Source organism: Tachysurus fulvidraco, chromosome 19 (assembly GCF_022655615.1).
Source record: "Tachysurus fulvidraco isolate hzauxx_2018 chromosome 19, HZAU_PFXX_2.0, whole genome shotgun sequence".
NCBI lineage: Eukaryota > Metazoa > Chordata > Actinopteri > Siluriformes > Bagridae > Tachysurus > Tachysurus fulvidraco.
The window spans coordinates 2,773,369-2,790,400 of NC_062536.1; the positions used below are offsets into that span (position 1 = coordinate 2,773,369).

At 40.0% G+C, this 17,032-nt stretch overlaps 2 protein-coding genes and 2 pseudogenes across 2 annotated transcripts; all 4 read left to right on the forward strand.

Annotated features, from left to right (window-relative positions):
* Window positions 1-7,314: 7,314 nt before the first annotated feature.
* Window positions 7,315-8,845, forward strand: LOC113645480 (histone H1-like). The gene is made up of 2 exons (XM_047803894.1): window positions 7,315-8,340; window positions 8,779-8,845. Exons 1-2 carry the CDS (start codon window positions 7,724-7,726, stop codon window positions 8,780-8,782), a joined length of 621 nt encoding a protein of 206 aa, XP_047659850.1. The 5' UTR covers window positions 7,315-7,723; the 3' UTR covers window positions 8,783-8,845.
* On the forward strand, window positions 8,831-10,648 carry LOC125139547 (annotated as a pseudogene).
* A 2,929-nt stretch (window positions 10,649-13,577) lies between these two features.
* On the forward strand, window positions 13,578-14,974 carry LOC113645495 (histone H2A-like). The gene has a single exon (XM_047803899.1). The coding sequence runs from the start codon at window positions 13,620-13,622 to the stop codon at window positions 14,004-14,006; it is 387 nt and encodes a 128-aa protein (XP_047659855.1). The 5' UTR covers window positions 13,578-13,619; the 3' UTR covers window positions 14,007-14,974.
* On the forward strand, window positions 14,393-14,974 carry LOC113645494 (annotated as a pseudogene).
* Window positions 14,975-17,032: the final 2,058 nt, after the last annotated feature.

A 17,032-nucleotide genomic window follows, 5' to 3' on the forward strand; every position in this document is an offset into this window, starting at 1 on the left:
CTTTTTATTCAACTGTCCGATTACTTTTGGTCCCTTGAAAAAGGGCACTAGCTACACTAAAGAGCTGTAATTCCTAAACCCTTCCTCCAACTTGGATTTAAATATCCTCAAATTAAAGCTGAGAGACTTTCAGCACACTATAAATATACAACTATAGCTTGGATATGTTTTGGTAAATAACTAAAAAAAAAAACTAAAATTGCTGTTCCAAATATATATGGACCTAACTGTACTATGAGAATTGTACTCTACTTCTAAAGATTATCAGTCAAGAACTAAATGTATGGATTGCGATTTTGAAATTTGGCCAACAACATATAAGATCAAATAGTATTCATAACAGTGAAGTTTTAATCATGCAATTTATTGCTTTTATATTAGTTTTCTTCTTGTTGTTTTTGCTAGAAGGAGTAGTAGAAGCAATATTGTGCAAAAAATGTGCAAATGTAGCACTGAGTAAAAGGGAAAAAAAAAATACTACTACTAGTACTACTACTACTACTACTACTACTACTACTACTACTACTACTACTAATAATAATAATAATAATAATAATAATAATAGTAACCTTCAACTTAAAAAAAACTACTACAACTACTACTAATAATAGTAACCTGAACCTATTTGTAACCATTGTCAGTTTTTTTTTAAATACAATTTACTACTAATACCGCAGAATTGGCAGTCTCTCTCTCTCTCTCTCTCTCTCTCTCTCTCTCTCTCTCTCTCTCTCTCTCTCTTTCACTCTCACTCACTCACTCACTCACTCACTCACTCACTCACTCACTCACTCACTCACTCACTCATTCATTCATTCATTTTCTACCGCTTATCCGACTACCTCGGGCCACGGGGAGCCTGTGCCTATCTCAGGCATCTTGCAATCATACATTCATCGTAATTCTAGAGCTCTGTACATGAGGTCATAATTAGCTCATAATAATCAACCCTGGTGAATTTTGCTCTCTTTCTGTTTAAATGCAAACACAAAACAAAGAATAAACACTTTTTTTGTCCATGCTATTATATTTTAATATGTAATTACAAATTAGATAATAATAATAATAATAATAATAATAATAATAATAATAATAATTCAGCCTTCTGTTTCTTTACTCAGTAAGGCAATAATCTTATTTATCTTATTGAAAGCACATGTCTGCCATTGGATAGAACGCGTTACGTCACCTGATGACTATTGGACCGTACTCTGTCACGAACACAGTTCGAAACCCAAAGCGCCCGCCCCTATTTTGCTGGCGCTCTCAGTAGCACTAGTGATGGGAAGTTCGGTTCTTTTCCGCGAACCGGTTCTTTCGGACAGTTTGATTTAATGAACCAGTTCAAAAATCCAGTTCACCAGTTCTTTTACGTCCTGCCGTAATGACGTCATTCACAATGGCGTAATGACGCAAATTCCATTATCCCGCTGCCGGCAGATATTAATACAATCAATTTAACACATTCGAAAAGTTCTTTGTAATCATAACTTTAGTTGAATACATTTCTTACATTTAAGTTTTGCAACTAAAACACGCAGTACAGGCATGTATGTGCAAACGTGGATGTTTTACGTGTCTTAAAGATATAAAGTTAATAAACTAATCTTCATCAATTTACAAAAAGCGGCATATAAAAATACAGACTAACCTGCACAATAGTCAATAGTAAAATTAACTGACATATATTGAGTGACATATATTGATTTTTTTTTTTTTTATAAAAATGTTTAATAGCTTATGACTAGTTACTATGCATATCCCAATATGTATAATTTGCTCTGAAGGTTTACGCATGCGCAGCATCAACAGTATGTCGGACGCGTCCGAAACAGTTCTCAGTTCAGTGTACTGATGATTCGCTGTACTAGTTCATCGGTTCTCGGACGCGTCCGAAAGAAACAGTTCTCAGTTCAGTGTACTGGTGATTCGCTGTATCAGTTCAGTTATTCAAGCATGCACAGTATCAACAGCTCATTGGTTCTCGAACGCGTCCGAAACAGTTCTCAGTTCAGTGTGCTAATGATTCGCTGTACTAGTTCATCGGTTCTCGGACGCGTCCGAAAGAAACAGTTCTCAGTTCAGTGTACTAATGATTCGCTGTACCAGTTCATCAGTTCTCGGACGCGTCCGAAACAAGCAGTTCTCAGTTCAATGTACTGATGATTCGCTGTATCGGTTCAGTAATTCACGCATGCGCAGAATCAACAGCTCGCGCTCACAGTTCTCTCAGCACAACATGTCAGTTCAGTGTACAGGAGTTACATATACTCCGGGATATTAGTTTATTTAGAGTCGGACAGACTTTCAGGCATGACTGAAAGTGAGTAACTAGTAACTTATGGATCAGCGCTGACTCAAGTCGCGAACTGTTTATAACGAATTAGTCCGATTTGGTGAACCAGTTCATCCAGTTCACTAAAAAGAACTGGTTCAAAAGAACGATTCGTTCACGAACTGGCCATCACTATTATGTTAAACACCTTGACGTGCCCTTAGTAAGAAGTATAATCTGGCGAAATAAACTAGAAATTCGCACCATCTAACCATATCTTATTTTCTAAACTGGTGGCAAATAACGTGTTCGTTTATTTGTAACTTAGTTTTCTTTAACAAGCACTTAGTTTCGCGTTCAATTAACTGCAATGCTCTAAAAACATTTTAGTACGCATCCATGATAAAATATGTAAATACTAAACTACAGTGTACAGTGGAAGCACAAACAGGTGCAATTTTGCGATCTGTTACATTGACTGTAGATACTGGTGCTTCAGTTTCAGTACTACCTAAAGCCATTTATGAGAATTACTTTGGAAATGTACCCTTACAACCATCTGCAGCGAGATTGGTTACGTACTCGCGTACTCCAATTGATGTGCTAGGATGCATGCACGCAACCGTGAAAAAAGACTGCAATACATGCGCTGTGGATTTCTACATAGTAGACAAAGGAACCGCATTAATGGGAATGGATCTCATAACAGCACTACAACTGTGCATTAAAGGGGATACGATTCTTTCTGAGCCTGTCACAACTGAAAATGACGCCTCTTCAGAGTCAGTATTTCAGCTATCTACGCATGCAGAACGGCCCGCAGTTGGATGTGTCACAGGATTCATGCACAAAGTGAAAATTTCAGATGCTGTCACGCAAGTTTGACAAAAGTTAAGGCGCCTGCCTTTTTCAGTGAGAACAGCTGTGTCTGTGGAAATTGAGAGACTCCTTTCTGTCGGTGTAATAGAACGCATTGATGCATCACCATGGGTTTCACCAATTGTGGTGACAATGAAGAAGACAGGTGGCATAAGAATGTGCGTGGACTTGAGAGAGCCGAATAAGGCGGTGATAATAGACTCTTACCCCTTGCCCCATATGGAAGAATTACTGACTGCTTTAGCAGGGTCCACAGTCTTTTCCACGATTGATCTTGAGAGTGCGTACCACCAAGTACCTTTGCATCCAGAGAGTCGTGATCTAACAGCTTTCATTACACATGATGGACTGTTTAGATTTTGTAGAGTACCATATGGTCTAGCTTCAGCACCCTCAGTGTTTCAAAAAATGATGGAGTGCATACTTAAAGGCATATCAAATGTGCAGAACTACCTTGATGATGTCATTTGCTTTGGACGTACTGAATCTGAACATGATGCTGTGCTTAACACAGTGCTGAAAAGACTGCGTACAGCTGGATTACGACTAAACACACAAAAGTGTAAATTTAAACAGAAGTCCTTGCGCTTCTTGGGACATTTAGTGACTGTACAAGGTGTTCAGCCTGACACAGAACACTTACAAGCCATAGTACAGGCTCCAGCTCCCACAGACACAACTACCTTGCGCTCATTCTTAGGCATGCTCTCTTGGTACAACAAGTTTATACCCAACTACGCTACCGTAGTTGAGCCGTTACGTGCATGTCTTCGCCAGGGAGGTTCATTTCAGTGGAACAGTGAGATGGAAAATTGTTTCGCTGCAGTGAAGAAAATGTTGGTTGCAAGTCCAGCATTAGCCCTTTACAACCCTTCCTTACCGTCTGTTATATCGACCAATGCTTCGGATTACGGTCTTGGAGCAGTGTTCACGCAAATACACCCTGATGACACTGAACACACAGTTGCTTTCGCTTCAAGAACTTTAACTCCAACTGAAAGGAAGTACTCTACGGTGGAAAAAGAAGCGTTAGCTTGCATATGGGCAGTTGAAAAGTGGAGAACATATCTGTGGGGGCACAGATTTACACTTCGCACGGATCACCAAGCTCTAACTACTTTGCTTTGTACAAAGGGCGCAGACAGAGCCGGAATGCGAATAGCGAGATGGGCTGCACGTCTCTTGTGCTTTAACTATGATGTTGTTTATCGTGCAGGTCCTTTGAACAATACAGCGGACTGTCTATCAAGACTGCCATTGCCAGTCGATACCGCTTTGGATGCAGATTCTGAGCCTGAACTTGTTGCACTACTTTCAACGGCACAGACTGCTGTTAATGCTGCTGAGTTTAAAGCTGCTTCACAAGCTTGCCCTGAACTCTCTGCCTTGCGAGCTCAGATTGACAGAGGTTGGCCTACTTCAGCAAAAGCACTGAGTCCAACATTGCTGCCGTACTTCAAATTGCGTCAGGAATTGTGTGCCATGGATGATTTAGTGCTTAGAGGTTCACGTTTCTTAATGCCGGTGTCTTTACGCAGAACAATGGTCACTTTAGCACACGAGAACCATCCAGGAATAGTTCGGACGAAACAACGCTTGCGAGAGTTGTATTGGTTTCCAGGCATGGACCTTATGGTTCAGACACAAATTGCTACTTGCGCACTGTGCCAAGAGTCGGACAGAACTGCAAAGACTTCCGCTTCTCCATTACAACCAGTCCCTTTCCCTGCAGCTCCTTGGTTAAAAGTGGGCTTAGACATAGTTGGACTATTTGAGACCGCTGCGTATGACTGCAGATATGCTATTACGCTTACTGACTACTACTCAAAATGGCCGGAAGTTGCATTCACACCGTCAGTTACAGCTTCAGCAGTTGTCGGATTTCTGAACTCTGTTTTCAGCAGACATGGAAACCCAGAATGTCTGGTGACGGATAATGGTCCTCAGCTGATTTCTTCAGTTCTTGGTGACTTTCTGGAGGAACGAAATATCGTCCACATCAGAACGGCGGTATATCATGCTAACGGAGCGGTGGAAAGATTTAACAAAGTGCTTAAAGACTGGGTGCAACTGATCATACTACAAAAACAACAATGGAAACAATCAGTCTTGGGTTTTTTGCAAACTTACCGTTCTACTCCACATGCAACGACTGGTGTTTCTCCATTCGAACTGTTGTACGGTAGGCAAATGAGAACAAAACTCACTGTGTTCACGCCGTCTTCCAGTAACCTCCGTGACAAGGTTGTCAGAGAGCGGGTATCCACTCGACAGACGCAAATGAAACGGTACTACGATGCCAAACGTGGGGCACGGTCGCCTACTTTTCAAGTGGGGGATAAAGTGCGTGTACGCAAACCAACACACGTTCCCAAAGGACACACAAAGTTCACAAAACCTGTGGAAATAACCAAACGTGTAGGTCCTTGTACATACAAGTTGTCGGACGGACGGACGTGGCACTCATCTCAGTTATCTTTGTTTCCTAAGATACCGAAACAGCCGTCATACCTGTTGGCTGTGGAAGTCCCTGTTACAAATACAGACACTGGACAAAATACAGAAAGACGTTCCGCTAGGCAACGTAAACCACCCAGCTGGTTAAAAGACTACGAAAGTAAATAAGAGAGTACAGTAGGATTATGGTGAAGTGAAATGCATATGTGATTACATGTTGTCTTTGAACTCAGAAGGCTCTTATTGCTGTTTACTTGTTGATGTTCAAGAGAATGGGTACTAAATCTGAGTATTGAATTTAATTGATGCAGGTACAATAATACAGTTTCTTGAAAGAACGGTTATTCTAATGTACTAATGCTTAAATGTTCATATGCAATGCATATGCATATACTGCATATGGTGGGTGAAAATTCTTTATGTTAAGTTACCTCAGGATGTATTATAAGAGGTGAAAATCATTAAAAAAAAAAAAATTAGGAGGGGGAAAGCAGAAAGGTTGCTTACAATTTACATCTTTTACTAATACATTTTTAAAATTAAATGTTGAAAAATAATGTGAATTTAGATAAGATTATACCTTTATTTGTCACACAATGAGGAAATTTCTCTGTTTCAGCAGCAAAGAGAAAGAAATGCAAGTAAAATATGGAGGTGAAAATCATGAACATTTAGGAGGGGGAAAGCAGCTATGGACAGATTATTACTTTAATGATTCAAATGACAAGAAATAACAGACAGAACATGAGGACTCAGGACACAAAGGGACAGGGGAGCTAGACTCACAATGGTAGGAGAACATGGACAGTGTAAAGAAATGAACAGAATTAAAAACAGAGCCTCATGTAATGTTTTTTTTTTTTGAGCTAAATAAATTGACAGCAAAGAAAATCTAGCTGCGTACCCTAATCTAAACTACCTAAAAGTACAGTGGGTGGCACCAGGACTCTTAGCTCTACATCAGGGTCACCTCTCTGCCCACTGGTGCTTTTCTCTCTTTTGGCCATTTATTTATACTGAACTAATAAACAGTGAACTGTCAATTCAGGTGGATTACAGACTTCATGAACTGTGAGTAAACATGTGAAGTGACGTTTCATATAAGAGCTCGTTCATTAATTAATTTATTTATTATTATTATTATTTTTTAATTTTTTAAGCTAAATAAAAAATTCTTGAAAACAATTTCTACTCATTTTAAAGATTAATAAGGAATTTTTGAAAAGTTTATTCTTTTTATTCCTTTAATGTTGAAAATTATTTTTTCACTACTTTCATGTAATTAATCACTCAATCAGAGATACTTAAGTAAATAAATTAAAAAAGTGTTTAATTTCTTTATCATTAGCTGACGTTTTATTGAGCGCTGTCAGGGAGAAGGGTGTCAGAGAGAGAGAGAGAGAGAGAGAGAGAGAGAGAGAGAGAGAGAGAGAGAGAGAGAGAGAGAGAGAGAGAGAGAGAGAGAGAGTGCCAGGCCAGAGTGTGGAAGACTAGACCATGACAAAAATACAAGCACAAACAAGGGAACACAACAACCGAGCGAAAAACGGAGCTCCGTTACAATTATTACACACAACACTCAGTCGATACAAATACATCAGTGTCATTCACAAGGTTCTCCCGAAACTCAGTAAACACGACTAATAAGCCCAGAGCCTCTTTTTGTCTAGTTTTTACACGTCACATCGCCCCAAATGCGCTGCAAGCCGGAGCGAGCCCCAGACGCGCCGTACACTTTTGTGGTCGCTGCACGACATTGTTGCTCGCTACGAGCTCACGTCGGGTATCGGGAAAAAGAACAATGTCCCTGCTCAACAAACATGTTGCTGAACGCTCGGGATCTTGTCTGCAGCGACGTATTTTCGCTGAGAAACGCCGTGAGAAAACACACTTGTCACTGTGTCTCGGGAGCGCAGGCATTCAGCCACGGCCAGGTTGAGTCTACAACGTTCTCATGCTTACTTTTAAGCCCAGCCCCCCGGTCGAGAGGAGGAAGGTTCCTGTGTTACACAGCGTACAGCGGTACATTCGTTTATTCTACTATTAGCTCACAGAGAGAGAGAGAGAGAGAGAGAGAGAGAGAGAGAGAGAGAGAGAGAGAGAGAGAGAGAGATGGCTGAAGTCGCTCCCGTTCCCGCCGCCGCGCCGGCCAAAGCGCCCAAGAAGAAGGCAGCTTCGAGGACCAAGAAAACAGGCCCTAGCGTCGGCGAGCTCATCGTCAAAGCGGTTTCCTCGTCCAAGGAGAGGAGCGGCGTGTCTCTTGCCGCACTGAAGAAAGCTTTGGCTGCCGGCGGATACGACGTAGAGAAGAACAACTCTCGCGTCAAGCTCGCCGTCAAGGGCCTCGTTACTAAAGGCACTCTGGTGCAGACCAAAGGGACCGGCGCGTCTGGATCTTTCAAGCTGAACAAGAAGCAGACCGAAGTTAAGAAGCCCGCAAAGAAAGCCGCGCCCAAAGCGACAAAGGCAGCCGCCAAGAAGCCCGCCGCGGCTAAGAAGCCCAAGAAAGTAGCGGCCAAGAAACCCGCAGCCAAGAAGTCTCCTAAGAAGACGAAGAAGCCCGTCGCTGCCGTGAAGAAAGCCACCAAAAGCCCCAAGAAGGCCAAAAAGCCGTCGACCCCCAAGAAAGCAGCCAAGAGCCCCAAGAGGGCCAAAAAGCTGGCGACCCCCAAGAAGGTAAAGGCTGTAAAGCCCAAATCAGCGAAGGCCAAAAAGGCTCCCAAGAAGAAGTAAACTTGTTTCTTATGTTTTTTTTACTCCTCAAACGGCTCTTTTAAGAGCCACCCATGTTTTCCCTTAAAGAGTAGTTTCCTATTATGATAAACATGATAAACAAAATGATGACTTTAGTGGATTCTGTAGCGAGTGTTTAGGCAGCTACAGAGTTGTACATTCACCTTCACATAAACGTATGAACAACTAGGGACAATTGGACAGTTTTAAATCCATGTGTATTTGTCTTTACTCTCTTCTATACTAATATATGCTTTATAGATATAAAACCAGGGAATAATCAAGTTACTGATTATAATCAGTTTACAAAATATTTTCTCTCTACAGTGATATGCATTTAGTCTTTTATTTTAATTTCATTCATTCTCTCTCTCTCTCTCTCTCTCTCTCTCTCTCTCTCTCTCTCTCTCTCTCTCTCTCTCTCACACGGTCAGGTGACAGGTCAAGGTCAACTTTTTTTAAAGAAGCTTGTATTTAGATACACATTAAAGCCACCGTCTTCAAAATGGTAAGTATTATCTGTCTTATTATTTGTCTACCATAAAAATTGTTAGCTACCGATCAGTTTATTCATACTTTATGAGCGACATTTGTAGAATCGTTAAAGTTTATTAAACCTTAATGTATGCAATATAATGTTTTTTATAATGTCTTTATACTGAATTTACTAAAACATTTTACACTGTTTGACTTATATTTGATCTAAGGTTTCACACTTAATTATTTCCTTGTATGAAATAATAATGGACATTTAGAATCAGAATCAGAAGGAGATTTATTGCCAAGGATGATTGTGCAAACAAGGAATTTGTTTTAGTGTAAAACCCTTCCAGTACACAGAGACGACAACACAGAAAATAAATTAATAAAATAAAATAACACTTATTTAAATACAAATATACAAACAATTTTAAAAGTAAATAAATTGTCCGCTAAGGAGCAGAGGGCTTTGTGTATGCTGAGCAACACCACGGCCATTGCTGAGGCCTGGGCTCGTCTCGATCACAAGTGTGATCTGATGTACTCCAAGCGTGACTTACTCGAGTGTAATATTTTCACATAACCGACATAATTATATATATATATATATAAGAACATTCTGTTCAGAAGAAATTTAGTGTGCTCTGTTTTAGCAGTTACTTAGTGAGGTTGCTAACAATTATTAGTTGTGCACAATATTCTTTTGAAAAATCTTTCTGACCAGCTTTCTAATCATCTCTCCAGGCTGATCAGTGTACAGGGCTTCAGGGTTTCCTGGTTTTCCACAGCTTTGGTGGTGGAACCGGTTCTGGTTTCACCTCCTTGCTGTTGGAATGCCTGTCTGTTGACTACGGTAAAAAGTCCAAGCTGGAGTTCTCTATCTACCCAGCTCCCCAGGTGTCTACAGCTGTGGTGGAGCCCTACAACTCCATCTTGACCACACACACCACCCTAGAGCACTCTGACTGTGCCTTTATGGTAGACAATGAAGCCATCTATGACATTTGCCGTAGGAACCTAGATATTGAGCGTCCTACTTACACCAATCTCAATAGGCTTATTAGCCAGATTGTGTCCTCAATCACTGCATCTCTCCGTTTCGATGGTGCCCTCAATGTCGATCTTACTGAATTCCAGACCAACTTGGTGCCCTACCCCCGTATTCATTTCCCACTGGCCACCTATGCTCCAGTAATCTCTGCAGAGGCTTACCACGAGCAGCTCTCTGTGGCCGAAATCACAAACGCCTGCTTTGAGCCCGCCAATCAGATGGTAAAATGTGACCCACGTCACGACAAGTACATGCCAAAGATGTGAATGCTGCAATCGGCAACATAAAGACAAAGCGTAGCATCCAGTTTGTTGACTGGTGTCCCACTGGGTTCAAGGTGGGCATCAACTACCAGCCCCACACTGTGGTTCCAGGTGGAGACCTGGCCAAGGTGCAGAGGGCCGTGTGCATGCTGAGCAACACCACGGCCATTGCCGAGGCCTGGGCCCGTCTCGATCACAAGTTTGATCTGATGTATGCCAAGCGTGTCTTCGTGCACTGGTATGTGGGTGAGGGTATGGAGGAGGGCGAGTTCTCTGAGGCCAGAGAGGACACGGCTGCCCTGGAGAAGGATTATGAAGAAGTTGGTGTTGACTCCATTGAAGGTGAGGGAGAAGAAGAGGGAGAGGAGTATTAAAATTTTAGATGAAAGTCATGTTCTACTGTGAGATGTAATGAATCTTAAAGAATGATTAAAAAGATAACAAAAAATGAATAAATAAAAAAAAATCACTGTATGCAAAAACATAAAAATAAAACTTCTTTCCAGTTCACACACTTGTTTGTCTTTAATTGCATTTTCCAAGAAAAAAATCTAATAGAAAAAGAAAAAAAACCTCAATTTCCAATGCAAAACAGTTTTAGTAGCCAACACGCATTGTGAACATTTTGAGAAAATAGCACACTGGTAGGCATGTGCAAGAGTTATAATGCTCAATTTATTTGCCAGGAATGGCTTGGACTGTTCCCTGCCAGGACACTAGGAGGGACATTCTGGCAGTTTTTGTTGTGTGCCGTGTGATTTTGTTTTTGATTTTGTGTATTATGTGTGTTGCACCGCCCTATCCTATCCTATACTGTATATACACCTGTTCGTTGTGTTTCAATGATAGGCCCAAGACAACAGGTTTATATATGGATGACATGCTGATTTCTTGTTTTTGGTTTGTTGATGTTTTCTGTTTCAATGGTCCTAGTGTTTGTAGTCTTTCTTATTGTCCTTAAAAGCCTTTTAATATTATAACACAGCATCTTTCACAACATATTTGGGAGCCCTTGCTGTACCAATATTTAAAGACATTGCGCATTTATAAATAGCGATAGATTTTATTATGACTTCATCCAGGAGAACAGAAATAAGGCCATTGTGTGTGATTTTTATTTACCTAAAAAGGAAAACCCCGTTTCCTTTCAAAATCATGTACTATTCTGGAAGCATATCTGCTATCAGTATAAATTGTAACACAATTTTGCCTTGTGCTAATTTACATGCTTCTATTAGAGCAATTAACTGTGCTGGGTGCAGAGAGGTGTCCGATTCAATTTTACTGTCATTATACATGTACTATACAAGTCAACAAAATGCAGCTTTGCATCTAACCTGAAGTGCAATAAGCAGTAAGTGCAAGATGTTCAGTACTTACAGTATGAACAGGATAATATACATACAAATATGCAATGGATATATAGGTTGGGTGCTTTAGACATGAAATATACACATTTTTAAATATTATATTGACAAATGTAATATTTGCAACAGTTACACAATTGTGCTGTTGTCCATCCAACTTCTGCAAAAGAAGTGACCACAGGGTTTAGTACAGATCAGTATTCCACTTTCACATTTGGCATTTTAGAGTACAGTAAGACATTATCTCTCAACCATTGTGCTGTTTACTGACATATGTGCTGTTTTCTGTTAGAGATGTTACTGCATCTGGAACTGGAAGTACACTAGAAGCGCTGATTTCTTTCATCTGTTCTTACAGATCTTGTATACATACTGTAGGCAGTCCCACTGCTAATGGATCCAGTTTATTTGAAAAATTGCCTACTGGTCTTAATTTTCCTTCATGATCTTGCCATAATACTGAAATCATACACGCCCTTTTTTTGTCTACTATGTGCGTGAATGATTTGTTGGATCTGGTACATGTAACACTCTTTTTCTGCTTCAGCTGTCCTACTACTATAAGTGCACTGTGGGCCTGTAGAACTGAATATTTAGTAGATTCAGATTATCTAGCAATGACAGTCAAGTTAAATGTTCACACACACACACACACACACACACACACACACACACACACACACACACACACACACACACACACACACAGAGGGCATCCTGTTTCAAAGATAGTCAGATATTAGTCAATTGTAGTAAATTACTTAATCAAAAAAGAGAGACTAATAATTCAGCACGTAGCTTGAAGATGACATGTTTATATAAAATCAATTAATTTATACTTCGTAATTCAGATTTAGTAATTCAGATATTTTATATGTCCACATTTAACCCAAACAGTATAAAAAATATATAGTGTAATAAAATAATACATCTATAGAGAAAACATGGATATCAAACATGGACATGGATATTAACAAGTGTTTGGGGAATATTATTAAAATTTAATAATATTCCCAATATTTCCTATTCTGATAAACATGATAAACAAAATTATGATGTCATGGTGACTTTAGTGGATTCTGTAGCGAGTGTTTAGGCAGCTACAGACTTGTACATTCACCTTCACATAAACGTATGAACAACTAGGGACAATTGGACAGTTTACATTTTAAATCCATGTGTATTTGTCTTTACTCTCTTCTGTACTAATATATGCTTTATAGATATAAAACCAGTGACTAATCAAGATACTGATCATAAATCAGTTTACAAAATATTTTCTCTACAATGATATGCATTTAGTCTTTTTTAAAATTTCATTTATAATACATCCTATAGTATCATGCACCAGTACATCAAACCTGCACATTTTTATGAACAGCAGATATGTTAATCCCTCTCCACTGCTTCTGTCTTTGTACCCATCCCGAGGCATCCAGACATTGTACCAGCCCCCAACGTCCTCTGAGGGACGAAGCCTTTGGACGTCCAATGAGCCGAGGCCGACTAAGAATCCTGAGACATCCCCAGTTAGACTCTGTGATACTAAGGATATCTGAAGTCCATGATCCTTACACCAATACAACATTTATCTGGCTGTATATTATAATCACAGCCCCAGTGTCACCCATATGAGGATGGGTTCCCCTTGAGTCCGGCTCCTCTCAAGGTTTCTTTCTTCACCTCAGACTTGCTCTTAGGGGATAAATACATACACATTGTGAACTATATATCTAATAATAATCTTGAATTTTTTTATTCTGTTAATTCTTTTTCTTTTATTATTCCTTATGTTTACCTTCTGCTCTATGTTCATGTTCTGTAAAGCTGCTTTGAGACAATATATAACAAATAAACTATAGCTATACAAATAAACTTGAATTGAAAACTTGAATTCTCTCTCTCTCTCTCTCTCTCTCTCTCTCTCTCTCTCTCTCTCTCTCTCTCTCACACACACACACACACACACACACACGGGAGTGGGAGGGGCGTGTGACGTACAATAGAATGGGACTGACCCTGGAATTCAACGGCGTGTTTCGGATTGGTTCTTCCGTCACAAGTATTGTGTGTAAGTATTCGGTGTTGTTCTTACAACGTATCTGAACTACAAGATGAGCGGAAGAGGCAAAACCGGCGGGAAAACTAGGGCTAAAGCCAAGACTCGTTCATCCAGGGCTGGACTGCAGTTCCCCGTGGGCCGTGTGCACAGGCTTCTGCGTAAAGGTAATTACGCTGAGCGCGTCGGTGCCGGCGCTCCGGTTTACTTGGCCGCCGTGCTCGAGTATTTGACTGCTGAGATCCTCGAGTTGGCCGGTAATGCCGCCCGTGACAACAAGAAGACCCGTATCATTCCCCGTCACCTGCAGCTCGCTGTGCGTAACGACGAGGAGCTGAACAAACTGCTCGGAGGAGTGACCATCGCTCAGGGTGGTGTACTGCCCAACATTCAGGCCGTGCTTCTGCCCAAGAAGACCGAGAAAGCCGTCAAGACCAAGTAAACTCGCTCAGCGCTGCGTTTCTCACCACCCAAAAAGGCTCTTTTAAGAGCCACCCACTTTTACTGAAAAAGTGCAATTTCATCCTACTTTTTATTAACACTGTGTGTGTCAACTTATAAAGACAATTTCCCCAAATAAGTGTTAAAATCTAACTCTAATAATAACTGGTCTTGTTTAAAGACAGATGACAGACAACAACATTAATAATAATAAATAATGAAGCCTGCTGTCTAAATGACACAAAGAGACAGTAGGTTGCTGACAGAAAACAAAAGCGCTGTGCTACTGAGAGCGCCAGTAAAATAGGGGCGGGCGGTTTGGGTATCAAACTGTGTCCGTGACAGAGAACGGTCCAATAGTCATCAGGTGACGTAACGTGTTCTATCCAATGGCAGACGTGTGCTTTCAATCCGCCCAATGAGAAAAGGGCGGTTTTAGGGCTTAAATAGACAGCGTTCGGGCGCGCCGTTTATTTTGTTTTTTCCTTCGTGAAGTTCACAGCTCGACGCTATGGCAAGAACCAAGCAGACCGCCCGTAAGTCCACTGGTGGCAAAGCGCCCAGGAAGCAGCTCGCCACTAAGGCTGCTCGCAAAAGCGCCCCGGCAACCGGCGGCGTGAAGAAGCCTCACTGATACAGGCCCGGCACCGTGGCTCTGAGGGAGATCCGTCGTTATCAGAAGTCCACTGAGCTGCTTATCCGCAAACTGCCCTTTCAGCGCCTGGTCAGAGAAATCGCTTAGGATTTCAAGACCGACTTGCGTTTCCAGAGCTCGGCCGTCATGGCCTTGCAGGAGGCTAGCGAGGCATACCTGGTCGGTCTGTTTGAGGACACTAACCTGTACGCCATTCACGCCAAGAGAGTGACCATCATGCCTAAGGACATCCAGCTGGCCCGCCGTATTCGCGGAGAGCGCGCTTAAACCACAATTCTGTCTAATGTACACAAAGGCTCTTTTAAGAGCCACCACATTCTCTCTGGTAAATGAGCACTTCTTTTTGTTTGTGTGCTCAGTTTGTTGTGTAAACTTCACTTTGTGTGTGTATAAATTTTTTTTATAATTTTTTTTTTTATATCACATGTATGTAAATGTGAATCTACTTTAGAGAAATGATGTACAGACTGTGTTAGGAATATTGTGTTCAGGGATAAGAAGAGTAATTGAAAATAAATAAATACACATTTACTTCTATAGTGGTTTTAGCAACGGATGTTGTCTCAAAGCAGCTTTACAGAACATGAACACAACATATTTAGTTATTTAGAGATTAATATAAAACAAAAACTCAAAGATAGTATTAGACTTGTATTTAAACGCGTTTGTATTTATTTCTAATGAACAAGCCTGAGGTGACTCAAGTGATTGTAGTGAGGAAAAAAACCCTTATGGAGAAACCTTAAGAGGAACCGGACTTAAGAGGGAACCTCATCCTCATGTGGGTGACACTGGAAGGTGTCATTAAAAATATACAGTCTGACAATGTTGTATTGATGATGAGGATGTTGTACTCAAAGACCACATGTAGTCGTCATGTCCTCTTAGAATATCTGAACACTTAATGAAGCAGAGTCCAACCTGAGCTGGGAAAATAAGATTATTGCCTTATTGAGTAAAGAAACAGAAGGCTGAATTGTTATTATTATTATTATTATTATTATTATTATTATATCTAATTTGTAATTACATATTAAAATATAGTAGGATGGACAAAAAAAGTGTTTATTCTTTGTTTTGTGTTTAAACAGAAAGAGAGCAAAATTCACCAGTGTTGATTATTATGAGCTAATTATGACCTCAGGTACGGAGCTCTAGAATTATGATGAATGTATGATTGCCAATTTTGCTTCTATTTGATCTTACAATTTGCTCCTTTAAGTAGTAGTAGTTTTTTTTTTTGTTGTTTTTTTTAAGTTGAAGGTTACTGTTATTATTATTAGTTTTTATATAATTAGTTTATTATTATTATTAGTTTTTTCCTTTTACTCAGTGCTACATTTGCACATTTTTTGCACAATATTGCTTCTACTACTACTTCTAGCAAAAACAACAAGAAGAAAACTAATATAAAAGCAATAAATTGCATGCGTAAAACTTCACTGTTATGAATACTATTTGATCTTATATGTTGTTGGCTAAATTTCAAAATTGCATCCATACATTTAGTTCTTGACTAATAATCTTTAGAAGTAGTGTACAATTTTCATATACAGTTACGCCCATATATATTTGGACACATGCACAATTTTAGTTTTTTTTTTTTTTTAGTTATTTACCAAAACATATCCAAGCTATAGTTGTATATTTTTAGTGTGCTGAAAGTCTCTCAGCTTTAATTTGAGGATATTTAAATCTAAATTGGAGGAAGGGTTTAGGAATTACAGCTCTTTAGTGTAGCTAGTGCCCTTTTTCAAGGGACCAAAAGTATTCGGACATTCGGTTGAATAAAAAGTTGTTTCATGTACCAGTGTAGGCTATTCCTTCATTATTTCTTCATCAATTAAGCAGATAACAGGTCTGGAGTTGATTCTAAGTGTGGTATTTTTACTTGGAATCTCTTGCTGTGAACCTACATCATCCATTCAAAGGAGCTCTCCATGCAAGTCAAACAGGCCATCATTAGGCTTCATAAACAAAATAAATCCATCAGAGAGATAGCAGGAACATTAGGAGTGGCCAGATCAACAGTTTGGTAGATACTGATAAAATATAGAATGCAATGGTGAGCTCAGCATCATAAAAAGGCCTGGCCGAAAGGCAGAAAGACTAACGAACAATCATTAACTGAAGACAGCTGCAGTGAAGGCCTGGCAAAGCAACAGAAAGGAGGAAACCCAGTCTCTGGTGATGTCCATGGGCTCCAGACTTCAGGCAGTCATTGCCTGCAAAGGATTTTCAACAAAATATTAAAAATCAACATTTTATTTATGATTATATTCATTTGTCCAATTACATTTGAGCCCCTGAAAATGTGGAGACTGTGCATAAAAATGGTTGCAGTTCCTGAACCTTTTACTTGATAATTTTGT

Excerpts from the sequence above, each read along its gene's own strand:
- LOC113645495 (XM_047803899.1), top strand. The coding sequence starts at position 13,620 with ATGAGCGGAAGAGGCAAAACCGGCGGGAAAACTAGGGCTAAAGCCAAG.
- LOC113645480 (XM_047803894.1), top strand. The coding sequence starts at position 7,724 with ATGGCTGAAGTCGCTCCCGTTCCCGCCGCCGCGCCGGCCAAAGCGCCC.